We start from the raw sequence: 22,139 nt of genomic DNA on the forward strand, positions 1-22,139 counted from the left end.
TGAGGGGATTTTGGGGGGGGGGGTTTTTGGCGGTGAGGGGCCGGGCGGGTTGGTTTTTGTTTTTCGGGAAGGGGGTGGGAGGGGCGACGGCCGTAGTGGCTTCGGGGATCTGGCCTGCTTTTTGTGGTGGTGGGGGTGGTGGTTGTCGGGGGGGGTAGGATAGAGGGGTGGTGAAGGGTGGTGTGGCCTGCCCCTGGTCCCGCTCCGCTTCCCGCTCCTGCCCCGGCTCCGGATAGAGGTGTGGTTTCGGTGTTTGTGATGGGAGCTGCTGCTAGGGCTAGTGGTGGAGGCGATGATAGAGAGGATGATGCATCTACCGCTGTTGGAGGGATAGGTGCCGTCTGCGTTGTGGATTGCGAGAGTGAACCTGGCGCATATACCATCGGCGCGGGATGGGTGGAGATGGAGGTGGAGATGGAGGCGGGCGGGGCGGGGTCGGCATTGTTGGCATTGCTATCGCTACTGTCTATGCCCATAGGGACAGCTGTAGGTATAGATGTAGGGGCGGAAGGGGATGTTTTAGGCTCCTGTGCCTTTGAGACGGGAGCTTCAGATGGGTCGGTCGAAGGGGATTTCTGGTTAGGTATGTCTACATCCCCTTTGGTTTGGGTGTGGGATACCATGATGATTGAATGAATGCAAGTGAACGTGAAATCAACAATAGACAATGTTCGATAACTGGATATATAGGGATTCGCGTGGAGTGGTATGCAACTTGAGGTCTGGTCAAAGCTATGTAGACAAGTAGTTGCTTGCTGAGCTCCTTTTAAATTGATATCATCAGTCACGTGTACTTCAAAAATATGTGAGCAACGCAATTTCCGCTTGTGAATGTCCACCAGATATGATATCTGGACAAAAAATATAGGGTAACAAACTTTTATCTACTTGGTGATAACGAGCTTTCTCTATCCCAGACCCCAGAAGAGTCCCAGAAGCGTATTATGACAGATGGGGAAAAGCTGAAAAAAGACTAACAGGAAAGAGGAAGTTTAGAAAAGGAAACTTGAGGGAATTGATTTGAATGCCAAAATTTGAACACACATACACAAGAGGAAGTACAGAGAAAAAGAAAAAGCTCGCAGGCAGCAGTAGTAGTGGTAGTAAAGTTACAACATGTTTTAAGGAGAAAAAGACCCATATTTGCTTCCATGCGACCAAGACCAAAGGAAAAAGGTAGTTCTTGACGCACATCGTCTATCTTTTTTGTTTCTTTTTTTTTCTGTTTCTTTTTTCTCCCCCGCCATACAACGCTCCCGCAGCGCCACATGCCCCAACATGCCCCAATGCACCCCCTGCAGCGCAAACAACCTCAACTCACACCACTCTAAGCCGGCCCCATCCCTTCAACCACAAGGGATTTGTTGAATAATACATGCGTTTATTTGAAGGCCTTGCCGAAGAGGAGGAGCTGGACTTGGTCGTAGATGGAGAGCACACCAGCACCGGCGACACCACGGAGGATGTTAGCACCAGCACCCTTGAAGAAGGATCGGACACCTTCCTTGGCGGCGATCTGTCGGGCAGCATCCAAGGACGAGGAGTACTTAACGGCCTATTTGGTGTTAAAAAAAAGTTTGGTTAGCCAAAAAAAAAAAAAAGGTGACCAATATTAGTAATTAGGGTGGATTAAACAGTATACATACCTCACCAGACGTCATCATCATACGACGACGGATAGTGTCAAGAGGATAAGAAGCAATACCAGCACCAGTGGTGACACCCCAGCCGAGCATGAAGGAGGCGATGAAGCTGCCCTCAAGAGGACCAACGAGGAGGACAGGCTTGATGGAGTCGTACATGCCGAAGTAGAGACCACGATAGACGACAATTCCAAGGACGGAGGGACCGAAACCACGATAGAGACCAGCGATACCATCAGACTTGAGGGTCTTCTTGTAGACATCGATCAGGCCGTTGAATTGACGCTCGCCAGTGCCCTTGGAGCTCTTGGCATCGTTGGCAAGACGGGTACGGGCATAGTCGAGGGAGTAGACGAAGAGAAGGGAGGTGGCACCAGCAAGCTAGATGTCAATTAGCCGAGATTATTTATCAAGAACAAAAAAGGTTTCGTGTTGTTGTGAACTTACACCACCGGAAGCCAAGTTACCAGCCATCCATTTGGCATATCCATCCTTGTCTTTCTTGAAGTTGAACATGGCCTTGTAGGTATCACGGAAAGCAAAGTTGAGGGCCTGGGTAGGGAAATAACGGATGACGTTGGCAGTGTTTCCTCTCCACAGGGAGACGACGCCCTCGTTCTTTGCGGTTCTGCTGAAGCAGTCGACGATACCATTGTATTTGCGGTCGAGACGGCCGGTTTTCAACATCTCATCCTAAATTGAGTTTATGGTGTTAAACCAATTACAAAGTAAAAATTTTGAAATTTTGAAAATGTAACAGATTTTTTATCAGATCTTGCTTCTACTTTAGCAACATACCTGGTTCTGGATGAGGAGCTTGATACGCTCGATGGGGGCCGCAGCGGTCTTCGAGACGGCGGCGGAGACACCACCCACTGTAAAAGGCACACCATGTTAGTTATCCACCCATTGGTCCGTCACATATCAAAATTTTCAATTTCCATCGAAATCTGTCCACAGTGATAGCCACTCGAATTGGTGATGATGGCTATCATCCCAATCCAGCACGGTAAGAATGATAGGTCACGTACTCATGAAGTCGACCACGAAGCCCTGGAGATGAAAAAGGATATATTAGCCGCTGGTTGTTTCCGGAAAACGGGGGAACGGGCATCCACAGCCATCTCAACCGGGGGTGAGGGACATCAATTGGACTGCGGCATCATCGATTCCCGAGGCCTTGTAGTCATGTTGCAAGTCTCCAACGCCAACAAGACGCGACTGCGCATAGCCCAATTCGGGGAAACATGACATTTTTTTGGTACTTTTTTTTCCCATTGCGAGTTTGAGGGAGGGGAGGGAGGAACTTACGGGCATGCCCATGAAGGACTTATCCTGTTGAGTAGCCATTTTGGGCGATGTGAAATATGAAGCAACACTAAAGAAAGAAAGGAAGAGGGATAAGAGAGGAGATTGAAGAGGAAAAAGAAGACAGGAGAGTTCCTCAAGGGGATGTGTGCTGGGGATGAGAGAGAAGAGAAAAAAAGGAAGAAGAGGAAAAAAAAAATCTGACGAGGAGAAAAGAAAAGAAAAGCGGAAAGCGGTTGGTTGGCAGGGCGAGAAGGGTTTTTTACCGCGCTAGGCCGCTTTGGGCCTCATCACCTCAGCCGAGATCTCCCGAAGAAACAGTAGTGGAAAATCCTACGAGGAAAAGCTCCACCACGGCCAGAACAAAAAGTTTTGTGTTTTTTTTTTTTTTTTTATGATATACGCGATATTGATTTGATTGATTATTATTATTATATACGGGTTGGTTACGGACGGGGCGGACTGCGGGAACGGGATGGGTGGGATATGATATGTTCTGAGAGAATTTGGTCGAGGAAGAGTTTGGCTGTTCGTCTGCAGGGTCTGCAGCTTAGTTACATGTATTATTATATGACCTTCAATACGCCAGCAAGTCTACATATACACATATGTTGAATGATAGTAGCTCTGTCCTGTAACATATAACATGGACCTCTTCCGCACACGATCAATCTCCTTCCAACGGGATACCGATGGTATCTCTCAAAAAGAAAAAAGAAAAAAAAAAAATCATGTTCCAAGCAAACCCTCGGCCTCGTTCGCCAGGGGGGAAGAGGGGACGGTTAAGCAGGTTGGGTTTAGAACAAGCCATTTCTCATTAGTCTGATTGGTTGAGTTTGGTTCTCCCTGCGTTTCTTTTCCAGAAGGGGTGTGGAACTCAAAATTTGTTTGTTCTCTGTTAAAAAAAAAAAAAAAAAAAAAAAAAAAAATTACCGGGTTCATTTTGTTGTTGGGCAATTCAGGGGACTACAAAAGGTACCGTACCCCCCCCATACATGAACACGGACGCGGAAGATGGATTTCATTATTCTTTGTATACAGCGGACACCTTAAATTCCGGGCTTTCTTTCAAGATGACGGAGACAAGGGAGGAAATTGCAGAGGACTTCCGCTGCTTCGGATATCTGAAACTAGGAATGTTGTAGTTCCATATAATTTACAGGAGACTTCATGGACACCCACCGGATGTTTTGTTCAGGACACCGTCCTTAGATCTGATCATGAGATATTTTGCATTGAATTTACGAGGTTACTTATTCTATAAAATCATGTAGTCAGTAATGTAGTAATAACATAAAAACGACCATTTCATTTTTTGTTCTCCTAGTATATGACTACAGATAAAAGGATATCTAACTATGGGGAAAAATAGCAGTACAATACCATTGCATCTCCAACACTCTCCCCAAAAATATGTGGACTGGGTACTATTACTCCTCACTCATCTCACCCTCAATGTTTCTTCGACCGTTTCCGCTTCTTTTTCCCTTCGCGAATATCCACCTCCATCGCCCCATCATCTTTATTCTTAACCACCTCATCTTTACCCTTCGCGTCAGCCGACGCGCCCTGGGGCGTCGATGGCGGCAGCGCAAAGTCAGCAGGGGGTCCGTTCTCATCGCCAAACGTCTCCTTGCGCCATTGCCGTAGCCGCGCTTTCTTCCCCATCCTCTTCAAGTCCCTCTTCTTCCGCTCCGGGTCACGGAATGACGCCAGTTTCTTTAACCCGGCAAACTGGTTCAGGGCGCTGTCGTCCGCCATGAGGATGTCTCGGGCCGTCAGGCCGAAGCTGACGGGGGAGGTTTCGCGGTAGCGGAAGTGTCCGCTGTGTTTCCTGGAGGCGCCGGGGAGCAGGGTTGCGTCAAGGTCGAGATCGAGACTCTTGTCGACGAGTTGTTCGATTTTGCGGCGCTCTTTTCTAGCTTCTTTTTGTTTCTCCTTTTTATTTTGGAGGGCCTTCTTTTTGCTGTTCTTGTGGGATTTTGGTTCAGTGGCGTCGTCTTCTTCATCTCCTTCTCCATCAACATCCCCTGCATCTTGCATATCCATGTCACTAAGCTGAGGCATCTCGCCCCCTTCCTCATCGAAATCAGGAACCAAGTCCTTGATGTCGATATCGTCGTCCCACTTGGGTTTCTTCAGTTTTCGTTTCTTGGAGCTGCCAGCGCCCTCGCCTTCACCATCAGGGTCATCACTACCCTCCTGCTTAGCGTAGTAATCTTCTCCAAACCGTTTCCTCATCTCCTCATCCCACTTCGCATCGTCCCAACCATCGTCAAGGAAACGCGCCCAGTCCTCCTCACTGAAATCCGACGTCCGCAGCCCCGCAGCAGCCTTGATCTTCTCAACCTTGTCCTCAAGTTGCTCGATTTTCAGTTTTCGAAGGCGGTTGCGCTCCGCCTCACGCTGCCGCTTCTCCTCTTCCTTCTTCGCCCGTTCAGCATCTCTCTTCTTCTTCCTGCTGCTAGCTTCTTCTCTTCTAACGGAGAATTTGGAGGTAGTGTCTCGAGAATGTGTCACTAGCACCTCGTTCATTTTATTTGGGTCCTCGAAACGGAGGTTATATGCTTCCTCGAAAGCCTCAGCCTGCTGGTCCTCCTCCTCATCATCGGATTCTAAGGGCTGGAATTTCGACTTTTCGGTCGGGACCCAGGCCCGGGCTTTCAAGAAGTTGGACAGGAAGGTTTCAGGGTCTTTGTCCGCGGATTCAACATCCAACACAGGAATCTCTGTAGTCTCAGTGACGGTTCGCTTTGTCTTCGGAATGAGAAAGCCACCATCTTCATCCTCATCCTCATTTTCACCATCGCCACCACTCGCATCGTTGGTGGCGTGCATTTCTTTGATAATCTCCCGTTTCAGATCTTCTTGTTCCTGCGCAAAGGTCTTGGGCGCCTCCTCCTCCTCCTCCTCAGTCTCATTCTCGCCGCCACTGGCGCCACGCAGCAGATTTTCTCTGTGGTAATCACGTATGAACATAGGCTTCTCCTTCTTCGCAGACGACGCCTCCGGCTCGTCCTCCGGCTCGTCCTCTGCTTCTTTGATTTCGCTGTAGAATTTGGCATTGGCATCGTAGACCCTGGGGTCCTTGGAGCGGATGGCATTTAACGTATCAAATATTTCGCGGTCGAGGGCTTCGGTTGCGAGCACACCTTCGTCGTCTTCATCTTCGGAGTCAGACGATGATTCTTCTTCTTCAGATGCGTCCGCTGTGTCGACATCGCCATCCGCCGCCTTTTTGCGCTTCCCAAGGCCAATCGATTTACCATATTTATCCTCCACTATATACATAGGAATTGTTAGAAAAGAACAAAGGGAAAAAGGAAAAAATAAAATAAAAAAATAAAAAAAATGAATGGAAACGGAATGTAAAAGAAAATAGAGTTAGTCTCAAAAAACGCACATTGTTGTAATTCCTCTCTCTTCTTGTTATACTCGAACCGTTTCGCATACTCTTCGTTGATTTTGAATCCGACATTCTCCCCATTGTCTAGCAGGGCTCCTCCATTGTCACTGCTTTCGTCGGAACTGTCATCGTCCATGAGCAGCTTCTTCTGCTTTTTGGCTGGTGGCTCCATTCTCGACAACAACAGCGAAGGTTTTTGAAAAACCAACCGAGTTTCAACAGTAGTTGAAGTAGTTGAGAATTGTAATTATATGAAAATGACAGTAGGAAGAAAATACACCAGCAACGGTACTGCGCCAACGCTTAGGGGCGCGAAATCTGGATATTTTTGTAGTAGTTACATATATATATATTTTGGTGGGAGTAGTGTTTTCTTTTCTTTTTTCTTTTTTTGCTGACTGGCTGGCGGAGCATAGCTTAATCCGCGGTAGCCAATAGAAGACGGCGTCGGGCTGGGCAGCGCGGCTTTGTTCAGCTCTCGCCGCTAGCCTGGTTATCGAGGAAGGCGGAGAGCCGCGGGCCTCCCCACTCCTCCTACATATATATATGTAAAACAGACAACGTCGCGTCTCTTCCATGTCTTACTTCTCCGTATATACATACATCTCTCCTTCCCTACCTGCGTTTTTATAATGCGCTCTGTCTGTTAATCATTGGCTGCTTGGATCTCTAAACGCCCAATTCCGCCTGATCTATGGAAACGGCGGTGTATCACGCATGATTGCTTGCTTGCTAGATGGCGTCGTCCCAGCCAGCGTCCTCCTCTATCATCAAGGATGGGAACCCCATTAGTGCCATGTATGCTCATTTCCTTGTTGACTGGCTTTTGTTGGATCGATCCCATGCTGCTGTGTAGCTAGCTGACACAAGATGATTTATAACCAGCCCGGTGGGCCTGAAGGAGGCCGCTCTCGATTCCCCGAGCTTTCGTGCCACCGCCGTGCATTTCGCTGAGCAGATCGATCTTGTGGAGAAATGGCTCGATGGATTTGCTAGGAGTGCTGTTAGATTGAATTCGGAGCTCATGTCATTGGAAACTGCGGCAAACAGCTTCATATCCAACATTCTGGCTCCCGGGGCGGTCTCAGAAGCCGTCATTGATCATGATTATGCTTTTCTTGCCTTGAAACGTTATGGGGAGAGCGTGAAGGATTTTTGGAACGGTGCTATATCAACAGCTAAGAAGTCAGATTCCTTGATTGCTGAACCTATTCGAGCGTTCATCCAGAATGATTTGCGGCAGTTCAAGGTTCGTAGTGTTCGGGCCAGTGGTGTTGGCCTACAACTTCCCTCTTCGTTAGGTATCGCGTTTTACTGATGGCCTAATTGGCGCAATAGGAAACTCGACGTACACTTGAATCAACTCAAAAGCAGCACGATACTTTACAAATCAAATATGCTGGCCAGGGCAAATCGAAAGAGCCATCATCATTACGAGAAGATGCGTTCCAGCTACACGAAGCTCGCAAGGCCTATTTGAAGGCATCAATGGAATTTTGTATCCAATCGCAGCAAATAAAGAATACGCTCGACAAGCTCATCGTGCGCGTTTCCTGCGATCAGTGGCGGGAGCTCAGGATTTTGCGAGATACCAATTCATCGACGTTGTCAAAATGGGGCCAGGAGATGGATCGAATAAAGGGCTGGACCAACGAGATGGAGACAAGCGAGAAGCTATCAAAGCGTGACCTGCTCGCAGCGAGAAAGCAAATCGAAGAAGCAGCTGAGCTGGCGGTTCGCCCATCTCGAGAACTTGACGATTATGCCGTCTCCACAGTACCATATCTGGGCTCGCATGGCCCCACCTCACTTAAAATGGGCAAGGACCATACCTTCTGGCCAGAAAAGCAAGGTTGGTTGAGTTTGAGGATCCTAACTGGCAAACCTACAAGAACGGCCTGGGTCCGCCGTTGGACCTTTTTGAGAAATGGGATTTTTGGATGTTTAGTACAAGGCGCTCGAACTGGCGGTGTTGAAGAAAGTGAGAGAATCGGGGTTCTCCTATGTAGCATTCGACCTGCATTTCAAGAAGAACGCCGATTTTGCTTCGAGGTGAAGACGAAGAACAATACTATAATGCTACAAGCTGAGACTCAAAAGGAGCTCACAGAATGGATCGGGTCATTTGAAGCAGCCAAGCGAAAAGCCCTCGATAGTCCTTATCCGACTTCTTTGCCTGGAAACCTACATATCCAAGACCCTGCTTTCTCAATTTCTCAGCCACCTGCACCTGAGTTTGCTGCAGATTCTTCAGAGTCCCTGACACCCAACACAAATGATGAAGCTTCCATTCTAGACCGAAGTTCCACTGCTCCACTTACAGATCGTGACGGTTTGGCAGTACGGAATAGTAGCGACTTGTCATCTCCCAGGCGGTCCACTGCAGCTGATCGTGAGGATGGCGGAAAGGACCATACAACTCGGATTATTCAGAAGCTCGATATCCATCGACGCGCCACCACTGGACTGCACCAATCCGGCACTTCATCTCCTCAGCCCAACCCCCCTGGAATAGCTAGCCTTATATCTGCCAGTCACAGTCTTCTTCCTCTCAGCGCGCAAGCACTGGCCAATGCCCCAGAAACTGAAACTAAACAACGAGCACAGAACCCCTTTATCTACAATACTCGAGATACGTCGGTGGGTTCTCTTGCACCACCAACGTTGGCGAATCCTCCTGCGCATACCAGTATGAGTAGGGTAGCGGTGGTTGTGAGCACTGAAAGAGGAGTTGGGGTCAGATTCCCAGATGGTACAGGGGGAATACCAACCGGGATGATGGCAAATCTTTGGGGAAGTTCACATTGGGGTTATGTGAACAGACTGGAGCGCAATGGAGTATCCATGTGTCTCGGAGTAGCTGACCGTCAGGTATATTGTGTTGTTGTTTCTAAAGTATAGTGTTTTCTATTAACTATATAGCTAACATACGACTGCAATATAGTCCAAAGATTCCGCTGAAGAAGCTCCCGGGAATACCAACTCACCAGAATATCCCCCTCCCACAAGTCATCACAGACAAACTGTCAGTCTTGGTGGTGGCGATTCATCAACTCTGAGTGACGGCGCCACAGTCCTACACGAGTACCCAAGCTATTTCCCTGCATATCTAAAGCCCCATGACGCCCAATTCCGTCTCCTTTTCCCAAACATACCGGGGGATGAGACTCTTCTCCTTGTATTCCGAGCGTTTTTTAGTTTGAATGACCAGCAGGACTTTCCAGGAAGAGTATATGTCACCACAAGGCGTATTTACTTTTACAGCAATCATTTCAGTCTCGTACTCACAAGCTGTGCCGACCTCGATATGATTACTGAAGTGACGGCTGCTCCCGGCAGAGATTGCGACTTTTTGTTCCTTCACCTAGCTGCTGAAGAGGGAAGTGATATCCCTCGTCGACTGACGATAAAAACCTTCTTGGATCCTTTGAAATTAATTCACAAGAGGCTGAATTATCTAGTCGGCATTGCCTCTTTGAATGAACCACCTAACCTGGAAAGCATATTCAAATCCTTGGTGAAAATGGAACAAGATATTACCCGGACACCCAGCATGGAGAGTTGGGAAGATGTCTCACTGAATACCCCAGTCGACGGAGCGTCGAATGGTGTAAGTGGGAAACGCTCCGATGCCCCTTTGAAGCCAGTACTACGCAGTGACCATGATCTGGATATGAATAAGCGCAAGTCTGATTATCACGACGCACCTCGATTCAAGTTGCCATCTCAACCCGTCGAATATGTACCGCAGGGCGCTCTTTACCTGGCTGCTGAGAAATTCTATGATATTAGTTCGAAAGCCTTGTTCCACATTCTTTTTGGGGATAAGAGTGCCGTTTGGCAGCTGCTTCAACACCAGCGGAGAGCCCAAAGTAAGTTTGAAATATTTCGCCCCATGTGCCAGCCATGATTCCGAACTAATCGGACTAAACGAAAAAGACATCAGACAGGGCCCATGGTCGAATCTTCATTCTGCACATTTGAGACGTGATATCCAATACCAGATAAATATGGCAGATACATTCAGTAAGCTAGATCCCAGCCTCGCATCCACGGATTTTCCGGGCCCAAACTAATAAAACTTAGGACGGCTTCGCCTCACGGATGTATCTGACTACCAAATTCTCGATGTCCTAAACGATCACTTATGCTACGTAGTAACAGACAAAAGGACGCCGTGGCATCTTCCTTTTAAGCGTTATTTCAGACTGGTCAGCAAAATCGTTATTACCCATGTCTCCAAATCAAGATGCAAGCTTGCCATATTCACCAAAGTGGAGTGGCTGTGGGAGCCATACCTTATTCGAAGTAGGTTTTCCTCCCATTTACCCCATTTCCAGAGTCAATGTACCTGAGCCGTACCAGTAGCTAATGTGACGGATCAACAGGTATAATCGACAGGCAAGCCTTGAACGATCTCGAACAGGATGCGCTTGACCTTGTAGATCTTGTATCTGAAGAGGTTAAACGGCTTGGACCTCACAACCAAACGAAAAGGGCCATAGCGCAATTCGGCCACGTCGGCCGCCAAACGCGTGGAATCGAATTTACTGAGAGTTCGCAAAATTTAAAATCTCGTCTTCGCCGGCCCGTCAAACAAAGTGGTATCATCCCACTCCTGCTAGAAACTTCCGGATCTTTGCTACAGAGTGCAGTATCATCGTTGATGATCTGGTTCTGGGTGCTACTCCGATGGATATGGAAAACCTGCAGCGCGCACAGCATCATTCTTTTGCTCCTCGCGTTCAGCATGCTTATTAACGGGTACCATTCGTATCATGATACGGTTGAATGGTGGCATGAACGCAATGCTGGCAACTTCATGACCCGGCTTGGTGTTGGACCTAACCGAGTGATGAGCAAGGCGGTATATATTAAGGACATGGACATTGTTGTTGCTAATGCTACTGAAATCGATACGGGCAATTCAAGTTCCTGGTCAGTCCATTATTATTATTACTTTTGTTCTATCGGTGTTACAAGTTACGCAGACAGTTAACTTTGTTTCAATTATAGCTTCTCAACTTTCCGGGATAACAACGCTTTAAGATCTGCAGATCTGCCACGGGCAATCACAACCTCTGCAACCAAAGCGAAGGATTCTAGGGCAAAGGGCGCCGCACAGCAGCTCCAACGCACAAGAGAACGGTTAGGTATTTACCGACATAACCTCCTCGTTGCCCTCAGGGTGGTCAACCGGATAGAGAAGGAGGTAATTCAAGCGGAATGGGAACGCTGGCTTCACCAGGAGACGCAGAAGTGCCAAGTGATCGAGATTCTGTTGAACGATCGGGAACGATTGCATGACCGAGACCACGGCGCCGGCGGCGACAGTGACGAAATTATCTCGGACTTTGAGAAGAGATTCGCAGCCACTGATATTGAAGATATCCAGCTTTGGTATCAGGATTATTGTTTGAGTTGTCAGCGGGAACTAGAGAAGGTTCGTGGTTGATTGATTTCAGTAACAAAGAGGGGTTGTTCATATATATATCCCTTGGTTCTCCGATGTTTGATTTGCCCACGTTTTTCCCAGCGGGTGTTTGTCATTCTTTTCTTTTCCCTCCCGTTTTCTCATTCGTGGCTTTTTTTAGTTTGAAAACGGGAAAAATTGGTTGGCTTTGATATGATACCCAGTTGATCTGGTGTTCGGGTTCGTGCTGCAGCATGCCATGATGGATCGATCAAGGGTTGGTCTTTTGCGTCTGTCGACTTGTCTCTCTTTGCTTTCGGTTTCTTTCTCTTTTTGGTTTGACATGGGCTTTTGGGTAGCGTTTAAAGATAGACGGATGGATAATACACCTGGTTTGTTTTATTATATTACCTCAGTTCCTTCGCTTTTGGTGTGGAATCAAGGGCTCTGGTGTGTGTCGAGTAGGTGCAAATCTGACTTCGGTCGTCAGAGTAGATCAATGTTCTTTGTGACCGCCACCTACTTCGAATGCCCTGATGCTGACAGTGAACTTACGACTGATATCTACCCACCAATGCCGCCACAGGCCAAATTTCCCCTTGCAATATAGGCAAGAGATACCAGGCGCGCGTAGCCCATAGGATAAATATCCAAAGAAGAAAACAATCATTCCCCCTTCAATTTTGTCTCGGTTTCACGCTCCCCTCAAGCACGACATAGTACACCACCGTCCCATCCCCGCCCATCCCTCTATTCACCATTGCCATCAAAGCTCGTTTCCCACCCCACTCCTTCCCCCTCCTCCTCCGCTCATATTCCGCAAATATCTCCTCTTTACTTAACTTTCTCCTATCATTCTTCTTCGCATTCTTCTTTTCCCCCGTCTTCTCCATCTTTACTCTACTTTCCGTTTCCGAACCCGAACCCGAACCCGAACCACTGTCACCATCTCCATCTCCATTCACAGCCTCGCCCCCGTCTCCGTGTTTGCTGTCAGGCAATGGCAGTGAATCAAAACACTCCACCAACCTCCTTAAGCTCCACGCCTGTCCCTGCGCCGTTGGAATCACCCACTCGCGTTCCACAGGCACATCGTCCGTGCCAATGCCGTGCTCGAGCATGAACGCTTGCTCGTCCGGATGGGTGTAGAGGGTTTGCGGGGGCAGGCCGGATATTAGGGGCATGCGCTGCGCTGGGGAGAGGGTGTGGGGTTCGTGGATGCGTAGGGCTGTCCAGAGGTGTTGGTGCTGGAGGTTATGGAGTACTTGGGTGGTTAGGGAGGCTGTGGGGTTTTGGGTCGTGGGGGTTGTGAGGGAGGTCAGGGCGGAGGGAGGAGGGGTGGAAGAGGTGGTTGTCGTGGCGGTCGGCATGGCGGGTGGTGGTATGTATACAAGTAAGTGAAGGTGCGGAGCTCTAGAGTAATTGTATGATGACTGTAGAAAGAGGCTTCGTTGGATTGGGTATCATCAATCTGGCGTGATCTGGCGCCTTCAGGGCTGGGGAGAGCTCTGCCCTTGAGTATCTTGGGTCGGGTCCCGCCGGAGCTGTGACAGGCGGAGTTTAAGGCTGCTGCGGGGAACAAGCACTTTTGTTAATACGGATCCAAGATAGAGTTCAATCGGAGGAGAATTGGGATATTGATAATGCTATTACTGGATATGTATTCCTGGACGGTTTGTTTCAAAGAAGCTCCATCATCAATCTACAAAAAAATAAACAAAAAAGAAAAGGACCAGTCCGAAGCTTATAAGAAGCGTGACCCGCCAAGCCCTAATCAGCCCCAGCCAAACAGAACAGATGGCATCATGGAAAGTTTAAAGATAAATGTACATGTACGTATCTGACAATTTTTAATTTACTCTCCATCTCAACCTCTGCCTCTAATACCTCTTCGGCTTTTCTTTCAATAATATAGACATTTCCTTTTTGTTTTACTTTTAATTCAATTCAGCGCTTTAGATCTTCTTGTCTGTTTTATTGTTCAATCCCATTCGCTATTTGCCATTCGCCTTTCGATGAGTCCATTCTTCGTCGCGCCAAACAGACACACGCATCGAGTTCAATTCCAACAGCTGTTCAACCAAAATGGCGCGCCAAAAACAAAAGGTTCCTTTACAACGAACTCCTTCGTCTGGAGTTATGAATGCGCCTCCAGATCTCCCGGAACATCGTACGCGGCAAACCAACTGTGTCACACCAGGCAAAACTCTCTCCGAAACCGCCGCAAAATCATCAGCGGCCGGTAGCCATCATTCGGACTACCCCAGCCTTCTTCGATTAGTTATATGTGTAGGGGGAATATATGCGTCATTGTAAGAGATATTCTACTCTAGCTTTTATCCACGCCATGTGCTAAATTTTGCGTGCAATTGAAAAGTTTGTCTTGGGGAGTTCTTCAGGAAGCCATCACCACTACTTCATATCCCCTCTACGCTCCGACCCCAGATGATCCCAACCCGCCAAAGGAACGGTGGACATATTCAGTCGTCCTGAATACGATCCAGTCATTTTTCGCTGCCATCACAGGCTTCATGTACCTCTATTTTTCCACTCCACGAGGCCAAAAACTTCCAGCGGTCTTCCCAACAACTCGCATCCTCTTCCCCCTTATTCTCATTAGCGTATCCTCATCCCTCGCATCGCCCTTTGGCTACGCCAGTCTTGGACACATCGACTACCTTACCTTCATCCTTGCGAAATCCTGCAAGCTTCTCCCAGTAATGTTCCTCCATCTCACCATCTTCCGCAAACGCTATCCCCTGTACAAATACGGCGTCATTCTTCTCGTAACCATTGGCGTCGCGACGTTCACCCTCCACCACCCCACCTCCAGCAAGAAGAAAAACAGCCGTAATAGTAATGAAAACGGCTCCTCTCTCTACGGCCTCTTCCTCCTATCCGTGAACCTACTCCTAGACGGCCTCACAAACACAACCCAAGACCACATATTTTCCTCTCCGAAGCTGTACTCGCGCTTCACCGGCCCGCAGATGATGGTGGCCCAGAACCTGCTTTGCACACTCCTAACAATCACCTACCTCCTCGTCACTCCACACCTCTCAACCTCAATCCTCCCCCTGATGCCCCTCCCTATCGACCTATCGCAGACCTCCGAGCTATCTTCCGCCCTTGCATTTCTATCCCGCCACCCAACCGCAACAAAGGACGTAATCGCCTTTGCTGCCTGCGGTGCGGTTGGACAATTATTCATATTCCATACTCTCGCGCATTTCTCTTCCCTACTACTTGTCACCGTTACAGTTACGAGGAAGATGCTTACGATGGTGTTGAGTGTGATGTGGTTCGGCCACCGGCTGAGCGGGGGCCAGTGGATAGGTGTTGGGCTGGTCTTTGGCGGCATTGGGGCGGAGGGATTGATGCAGAAGAGGGAGAAGGCTAAGAAATTGGCAGCGAAGGAGAAGGAGAAGATGAATGGCAGTAATATGAGTGGTAAGGGGGAGAAGGAGTTGTAAAGGCTTGGCGAGGTCTATGCATATATATCCATTCACGATATATAAAAAAATATATTGAAATATGGGCAAAGTAGTGGTGCTTTGTCATATTTCTTCATTTTCTGTATTATATATGGTGGCGGCGTTAATTTATTTCGGACACTTTGGAGAGTCTCTTTGAAGCATTTATATATCCATCTCATGACTTGCGCCCTCATTCCTATCCCTTACCGAATGCGCCTTTCATTAAGTGCCCCTTTTCACGGCTCAGGGGCCACAATGAGCCCAATGATGACAGCTAACAGGCATATTTACTGAACGTTATACCTCATTAACACTTGATCTTGTAACACTAGAAATTCGATAGCATAGATAGTCAAAATACAGAGTGTACTCATATTCTTCACTAGAATATTGCCTGACTACTTTTTCGTACGTCCATCACCACACGCAAAACAAACAAGAGTATATCACACATGTCTCATTTGTGGTATATATTATATTATATGTGTTCCATAAGCATGCCCAAAAAGAAAGTCTATTTATCTTAACTCTGCGGCACTCGTTACGGATGGGAATGTCGCCCAGATAGCAATGGGTATTAGGGAGGGCGGAATGAGATAAAAAATAAAAATAAAAATAAAAAATAAAGAGCTCGGTTGAAAGAACAAGATGAAAGACGGGCACTACGCTGATATAAAAAATAAGGGGTTAAGGGATGAAGTAACGCCTGTCTATCTGATCCTTAAAAATCATATGCAACAACAACAGCACCGATGCCCCCCCTGAATTCTAGCGAGGGTAAATTTTGGTGGCGGGGCCTTTTTTAGAAAGCTGCGAGAAAACAAACGGAGATATATATATGGGTGCATAAATCGTGACGCGGAAAGGGAGTGGAGACATGGCTGGAAGATAGGGGGAAAGTAGTTGTAGAGGGCAAGGAGAAGAATTAAGAATTTGCTGGAGTTTGGAAGGGTGGGGTGGAGGCACGTGGTTAGCTGTGGTCGTTCGCACATCCCAACGTTTGTCCCGCAGTCACAGCTCGAATTCCAATGTTTTTGCACAACGCAAGAGAAGCATGTGTATAATTTTATGGGAGTGTTTGCGTTGAGATTGCCAGAATTATCATCGCCATTCATCAAGACGTTCATTAATTGCAGCATTCCCTTTTCTCTGCTTAAGAGTCATGGGCGTGCGAAAAGGGGGTTAATCAATAAAACCTAGTCCAAGAAAACGGTTGAACCAACAACCACTCATGGTCTTCATGCTGTTCTCCAGATTCTTATGAATGACCGGCCCTAGTCTCTGGGAAACATGATTCAAACTTCGCCATTAGGCCCAGATAGTGATAGTGGCGGTGGCATTGGGAGGAACATTGGCCGTTGCCGGGTCTCGTTTCCCTCCGCATCAAGCTTTCGTTTCCCAGACGGCGGATTGGACAGCTCATAGTACGGTCCAATTCCCTTCTCCTCGGGCGAAGGGTATGCTCTGGAAACTTGCTGCTGGTTCGCTGAATCTTTCTGGCCTAGGTCTTGCCTGGCGGAGGCAGAGCGTGGGCGAGGGGGGTTTATGAGTGGAACATCTGTGGAGTGGATATTTGTCGCGTGTCGGGTGGTTTTATATGATGCCATTTCTTGATTTGAGAGGAGAGGGGTGACCAAGTTGCGAGGTGGGGATGTGAGTCTGTGGACATATGTGTGAGCCCCGGTATTAGGGGCGTGGGCATCGATAAGCTCTAGGGGGAAGGAGGGGTCTGTGGCGGGATTGTAAGGAGATGTTTTAGGTGATTTTGAGATGCAAGCCGCAGAATGACACTGTGAAGCACCAGGGGGTTTGGGCGGTGCCATTGAAGTATGACATTGACAGTCGCCTTCTGACCAGCCACGGGAGTCTTTGCTTAGTTTGACAGAAAGCACTCTTTGCTCCGCGCCAGGCCTATCCGTCGTCTGCCATTTTCGCCTGGCTCGTTTAGGATTCCCTTCGTCCTCCTCTACGGACGTTTCCTCATTTATGCCCTCGCTTTGAACTCCATCCTCATGATTTCCATGTCCATGTCCATCGCCGTCGCCATCACCATCACCATCATCACCCTCAAGATCAGCAACCCGGTTTTCCAACCCCATGGTCGAATCATCAATTATGCCGATTCTCTCCTCCAACCTAGACACATGATCCAACAGACTATCAGTCTTATCATCCACCGCAGCAAACTTTTGCGGGACCTCCCGCTCCATAAATTTATAGAACGAATGCATAGCCTCCCTCAGAACCCGAGCGTCTTCACGACGTGCCCGCCGCTCCTCTCTCAACTCCTCTTCCCATAGCTTTCGATCCTGCCGGTGCTGCTCCTCTAGCCGGGAGACTCTTTCCAGAAGAGCCGCCAGCGCCAACGGCGAGACAGGCTCACTCACTTGGGAACTGTTCACCATGTTACCTGATTGATGGTAACATGCCTGATGGCCACATTCACAACTAGCGCCTAGACGGGATTCGTTGCGACGAAATCCCTGACACGAGCAGCGCTGGCCGGGAATAGATGGGTGGAGCAATATAAATCTGCATTCGCCTGTTGGAAGAGCCAACTTTGCGGGAGGGGCCGGCAGACTGAAGCTGTTCCTATGGGGCTGTCTGTGAGAGGTTGAGTCTGAGGAAGGAGATGGAGTATTAGGGCTGAACATTAGACTCAGAATACGCGCATGTCGTTAAACGTTCAAATGCATGTTTACGCAGGAAAACCGATGCTACGAGAAGTCTTTGGATGGTGGATGTGTTGGATGACTTGGTGGGCTTTTAAAGGGTGGGTATTAGAAGGATGGAAGGTGAGTGGGGGTTGACGCGATAAGGGCGAGGCGACGATTCTGAGAAGTAGAAAAGAGGAGAGAGGTGTTGAAGAGGTAAGTGAGAGGATATCACATGTGGTTTGTACGGAGAATGGAGAGGTGAAATCGGACCGGTAGCCTTAACAAGTGAGAGAATGTTCTACGTTGTTGATCGCAAATACGAAAAAAAAAGCTGATCAAGGATATGCGCTGCCCTGGTATTTTATTTTGCAGGGAGCAAGATTTTCTGCTAGAAAAAAATTTAGGATGCGACAAAGCAAAAGCCAGAGCCGACAGAGAACGGTTAGACGAGGAAAATATGAAAAGCAAAGAGAAGATGAGTTGTTCTTCCCTTGTCTCGACTGCTATATTTTTGCCTTGGGCCATTTCATTTATGATGATTTTTATGGGCAGCCGTATCCCGCGACTCCACGCAACTGTGGACAAGCTGCCCGCGCCATCCACCTGCTGACGGGGGGCGCGCCCGGGGGGGTATCCGAAAGTAAGGTTTTGTGGTGAAGTTGGGGGTTGCGGGTGGGATGCGGTGGATCAGGGCCACCCGCGCTAGCGCCAATCCCACGCTAATGTACGAAGTACATGTACTCTGTACATGTATGTATGTACAGCGCCACGCAAAAAGTGTGAAACTTTTGTGGCTAGTCTCAAAGTAACTTAATGCATAGTAATTAGTAGAAGTTATAGAGTCAGATGATACGCAAATGAACTCATTTACTCCATTCTTCTCACAGACTTTTCTCATATTATTCCCTCATAATGTTGAGTGGAATCATACATCCGCAGGATGTATAATGGGATGATCAATTATCTCAATAAACAGTGCGTAAACTAGTGTAGTTTTACTGGAATCACAAAAGGTTACTGTACTATGCCTATGTCGGTCGGTGTACGGAGGCTCACTGTTCCCGCCATTAGCAAACTCTTTTCTGGGATTCGATGTGGCTTCGAAGTGGCTCATGTATTGATAAACAACCCTAGCAGCGGCAGAAAAGCAGGTTTTTGGAGGGGGAAGGAGGAGCTGATTCATGTGGATCAATACGGCATACTTCCAAAGTATGAAGTACGACGGGAGGCATCGTGCAGGGTGGGAAGAATTACGCAGGATGGCCAGGCATGCGTTGCGGTGATCATATCAATTACAACCAAGACCCCCCCCCCTCCCAAACCACCATCAAGAGCAAAGGACAGTAAAACTGAAAGCTGGTTTTAGTCACTGACTTTAGAGATGAAGAAGGGAGAGTATAACAACAAAAGCTGACAAAGGAGTAGTCTCGGTTTCCCGGTCTTGAACGGTTACATCATTGTATCCGATGCTATGATGGCTGTCTCAGCGCGTCCTGCTAGTTAAAGCTTTGAGAAGGAGAGTAAAGGTCATCTCTTCAGCTGCACTTGGAGCCTGAAATTTGACTGCCAAACACATGTCCCACAGATCAAGTATTGAAGATTCCGGATGACAGCCAAAACCTACTTTCGCCCTTTGTTGAACAAACGCACCGATAACCCAAAAGACAGCTTCTACCTGCACAACTAGCAAGGGTGCCTCAGAATATCAACCAATGGATGTGCTGCACTTGGCCAGATGCCATCAGAAGTGGCTCTGATGATGGTGTGAGTTTGATATGCAAACACCCTGCCACGAAGCATGCAGCACTACCTACCATATCATGCAATGCCATTCAGTACTTGATTGTCAAATGTGACAACAATACAACCAGGGTTGCATGAAACAAAATACTGGGCCAGGCCAGCTATTTCAGATTCAATCGTCGAGGGGCATCGTTAACCACGTCTTGCTTAAACTGGCTGTGAAAAGCAGAGAGGAACTCTTCATGAAGGGGGACCGAAACTCGTCGTTGTAAATATCTGATAATTACTGACTAATGTACTTTCTGCCACACTTTGTTCCCTCTCTGTCTGCAGCCACACTGAATTCATGGGGCTGCATAAGGATAAATAGACAACGAGCCTTGCATGGACTACATTAGTGCATGCATCTCTCTTTGCTCACTTCTTCTCCAAAAATGAAAGAGAACACATTCTCTCTTACTCGTCTAATTGACCTTGTCAAACTTCAAGTTGAAGGTATCTTACATTTCGCCAAGCGTCACTTGTATTCAGAGAGCTTAGCTGGAGAAACATTTTATACTTCAAAGTTTGACTCTCTTTCTTGTTGAATGGTGCGGTGGTCGCCGTATCCCTGACGAAAGTCCCGAGGCTTTCATGGGTATCCTGAAAGGCGAAGGCAAAAAAGAAAGAAAGAAAAGAATATTAACGAAAAAAAGAGGTGAGAGAACCCAATAGCAACACATCCTACCACCTTAATATATCCCAATGGGGTTAGGGTTGGATGCGCTGAACCTTGCCCTCATCCTTCACAAGCTCAATATCTGAAAGCGGATTGGATGGCTACATGGACATTCCCCAAACCCTGGATCAGATTATTATGCTCCTCATTCTTGGGTTTATACCATTTTTGCTTTAAACACAAGCTCTTTCATGCTCCGGTTACCATGATAGTCACAATCGCGACATAACGCCCGGGCGGGCGAAGGTGGTGATAAAGCTCTAGATTGTATTCTCACTGCTAGCATGTACGGAAAAGGGTGCTTGATGCCGGGCATGCATGGAGCATAGGGATTTGGCCAGAACAAAATTACCATGAGCTTTTCGTGGACAATAATGGGACCAAGCCTTGCCATGTTTGAAGCTCCCATTTCTGACATTCTAACCCTATTTAGCAATTCCCTCACATTAAAAAGCAGAAGCTCCTGGGCCTGAGCCTGATCTCCAGATTCCCCTCCCGCCATGGATTAGTTATCCGCGACTTTCTGATTTGATCACCTTGCTTCTGAATGCTTCTCCCGGAGGCTCTTTACAGGGGAAGAAACTTGCCGAATATGCTCAGAGCAAGTTCTCGAACCTTAGCTGGCTTGAAGGAGAAAAGGCCGCTGGCCTATTATTCTCCCACGATGGCGCTCTTGATAGCGGCTCAGCCTGCCGTGAAACTTTGACACCATCAATTGTCGTGTCAGTGCCGGCCAGGACAGGGTGATTCTAGTAGCCCAGGTTCAATGGTGAACCTCGCTAAATCTGCGCAAATCTTCTTCATCATTCTTGTTACAAGCTTGATGTTTCGATCTTACGTGTGATTGATTGATCGGTTTGTATTTCACCGCCGATATTATCTGAGCTGCACGTCGGTCGCTCCGGGCCCGTAATCAGAATAAATAACAGCGATCCCGGGCTACAACCATGAAATATCCAAAGACAGCACGTGGGCCTCCGCCTTGGGAGCGGAGCTGGGGCTGCCCGACCCGCCCGACGCCCCGCGACGAGTAGTATCGATCTCCAATAATGTAGGTCCATGACTACGACCTAGAGGAGTACACAGGCTATCTTCATATCTTAGGAGGATGCTGGATGAATATCACAGGCCTACTTGCCTGATAACTGTATCGGTAAGGTCTGGGCTAGAGATGATATGGCTAAAGGAAATTGTTCTAGTGCTCTTCTCGCCATGTTCGGGTTTGCCATATGAATTTACAACCCCTGATTTTGTCGAAGTATGCGCTTGAAGCATTTCGTTCTGCTGATACTGGTGTAAAGCCAAGACAAGGGCATTGCGCACTCCGCCTCGCAGCAAAGAGAGTGGTGCTAGTGCCCAATGTCATGACATTCTCACACGAACCTGACCCTGAAGCCCGTTTCGTCTCATCCCTTAATCGGCTTACTTCACTTTACCTACCTACGCCCTTCGAAGCACGCCACACACTTGTGATATTGGGCAATTCCACCCAAACAGTTTCAGGTTCTCTCGTTTGCCCCATCTCGGAGTGGGGAAAATTACAATAAGCCAGGAGCTTGCCTGTCCTAAGGTCATGATGGTAATATAGTTAACTAAGGAAGAGATGGATGTAAAAAGTTAACACTCAGAGCGGGAATGAAAGCGCTATTTGATTTCATATGCAATCTAACATAAATGGGAAGGGCCCGACCTCCATAGAAATTCATAAAAAATAAAAAGAACACACATATAAAAATGACACAGATCTAGAAGGGACTATAAGACGACGATAAGTA

General features: G+C 47.8%; 7 protein-coding genes across 7 annotated transcripts; 2 read left to right on the forward strand and 5 right to left on the reverse strand.

Moving 5' to 3' along the window:
• Window positions 1-13: 13 nt before the first annotated feature.
• On the reverse strand, window positions 14-3,447 carry BDBG_04973 (ADP/ATP carrier protein). The gene is made up of 6 exons (XM_002625063.2): window positions 2,955-3,447; window positions 2,675-2,696; window positions 2,442-2,518; window positions 2,091-2,336; window positions 1,647-2,024; window positions 14-1,555 (listed from the first exon to the last, which is right to left on the reverse strand). Exons 1-6 carry the CDS (start codon window positions 2,991-2,993, stop codon window positions 1,382-1,384), a joined length of 936 nt encoding a protein of 311 aa, XP_002625109.1. The 5' UTR covers window positions 2,994-3,447; the 3' UTR covers window positions 14-1,381.
• A 598-nt stretch (window positions 3,448-4,045) lies between these two features.
• On the reverse strand, window positions 4,046-6,720 carry BDBG_04974 (ribosome biogenesis protein Kri1). The gene is made up of 2 exons (XM_002625064.2): window positions 6,355-6,720; window positions 4,046-6,232 (listed from the first exon to the last, which is right to left on the reverse strand). The coding sequence occupies exons 1-2, from the start codon at window positions 6,527-6,529 to the stop codon at window positions 4,404-4,406; spliced, it is 2,004 nt and encodes a 667-aa protein (XP_002625110.1). The 5' UTR covers window positions 6,530-6,720; the 3' UTR covers window positions 4,046-4,403.
• A 373-nt stretch (window positions 6,721-7,093) lies between these two features.
• Window positions 7,094-11,812, forward strand: BDBG_04975 (SipA3; the record flags this gene model as incomplete). The annotated part of the gene is made up of 8 exons (XM_031721923.1): window positions 7,094-7,155; window positions 7,243-7,606; window positions 7,696-9,228; window positions 9,302-10,229; window positions 10,297-10,383; window positions 10,444-10,665; window positions 10,746-11,295; window positions 11,374-11,812. The coding sequence occupies 8 exons, from the start codon at window positions 7,094-7,096 to the stop codon at window positions 11,810-11,812; spliced, it is 4,185 nt and encodes a 1,394-aa protein (XP_031578441.1).
• On the reverse strand, window positions 9,208-13,482 carry BDBG_04976 (uncharacterized protein). The gene is made up of 3 exons (XM_031721924.1): window positions 10,656-13,482; window positions 9,345-10,541; window positions 9,208-9,247 (listed from the first exon to the last, which is right to left on the reverse strand). Exon 1 carries the CDS (start codon window positions 13,138-13,140, stop codon window positions 12,448-12,450), a length of 693 nt encoding a protein of 230 aa, XP_031578442.1. The 5' UTR covers window positions 13,141-13,482; the 3' UTR covers window positions 9,208-9,247; window positions 9,345-10,541; window positions 10,656-12,447.
• A 13-nt stretch (window positions 13,483-13,495) lies between these two features.
• BDBG_04977 (UDP-Glc/Gal endoplasmic reticulum nucleotide sugar transporter) lies at window positions 13,496-15,644 on the forward strand. The gene is made up of 2 exons (XM_031721925.1): window positions 13,496-14,082; window positions 14,148-15,644. The coding sequence occupies exons 1-2, from the start codon at window positions 13,856-13,858 to the stop codon at window positions 15,241-15,243; spliced, it is 1,323 nt and encodes a 440-aa protein (XP_031578443.1). The 5' UTR covers window positions 13,496-13,855; the 3' UTR covers window positions 15,244-15,644.
• Window positions 15,342-18,778, reverse strand: BDBG_04978 (uncharacterized protein). The gene is made up of 2 exons (XM_002625068.2): window positions 16,470-18,778; window positions 15,342-16,442 (listed from the first exon to the last, which is right to left on the reverse strand). The coding sequence occupies exon 1, from the start codon at window positions 17,898-17,900 to the stop codon at window positions 16,542-16,544; it is 1,359 nt and encodes a 452-aa protein (XP_002625114.2). The 5' UTR covers window positions 17,901-18,778; the 3' UTR covers window positions 15,342-16,442; window positions 16,470-16,541.
• A 2,708-nt stretch (window positions 18,779-21,486) lies between these two features.
• On the reverse strand, window positions 21,487-21,886 carry BDBG_17105 (uncharacterized protein; the record flags this gene model as incomplete). Its single annotated transcript, XM_031724895.1, has 2 exons — window positions 21,487-21,713; window positions 21,805-21,886. The coding sequence occupies 2 exons, from the start codon at window positions 21,884-21,886 to the stop codon at window positions 21,487-21,489; spliced, it is 309 nt and encodes a 102-aa protein (XP_031578444.1).
• Window positions 21,887-22,139: the final 253 nt, after the last annotated feature.

Source organism: Blastomyces gilchristii, assembly GCF_000003855.2.
Source record: "Blastomyces gilchristii SLH14081 genomic scaffold supercont1.8, whole genome shotgun sequence".
Classification (NCBI taxonomy): domain Eukaryota; kingdom Fungi; phylum Ascomycota; class Eurotiomycetes; order Onygenales; family Ajellomycetaceae; genus Blastomyces; species Blastomyces gilchristii.

Coding starts and splice junctions, on each gene's coding strand:
- BDBG_04973 (XM_002625063.2), bottom strand. CDS start 2,993: ATGGCTACTCAACAGGATAAGTCCTTCATGGGCATGCCC. Junction 2,697..2,954: donor AGTCCTTCATGGGCATGCCC/GTAAGTTCCTCC, acceptor TTTCATCTCCAG/GGCTTCGTGGTCGACTTCAT. Junction 2,519..2,674: donor CTTCGTGGTCGACTTCATGA/GTACGTGACCTA, acceptor TGCCTTTTACAG/TGGGTGGTGTCTCCGCCGCC.
- BDBG_04974 (XM_002625064.2), bottom strand. CDS start 6,529: ATGGAGCCACCAGCCAAAAAGCAGAAGAAGCTGCTCATGGACGATGAC. Junction 6,233..6,354: donor GAGAGAGGAATTACAACAAT/GTGCGTTTTTTG, acceptor CTATGTATATAG/TGGAGGATAAATATGGTAAA.
- BDBG_04976 (XM_031721924.1), bottom strand. CDS start 13,140: ATGCCGACCGCCACGACAACCACCTCTTCCACCCCTCCTCCCTCCGCC.
- BDBG_04977 (XM_031721925.1), top strand. CDS start 13,856: ATGGCGCGCCAAAAACAAAAGGTTCCTTTACAACGAACTCCTTCGTCT. Junction 14,083..14,147: donor GGGGGAATATATGCGTCATT/GTAAGAGATATT, acceptor GCAATTGAAAAG/TTTGTCTTGGGGAGTTCTTC.
- BDBG_04978 (XM_002625068.2), bottom strand. CDS start 17,900: ATGTTCAGCCCTAATACTCCATCTCCTTCCTCAGACTCAACCTCTCAC.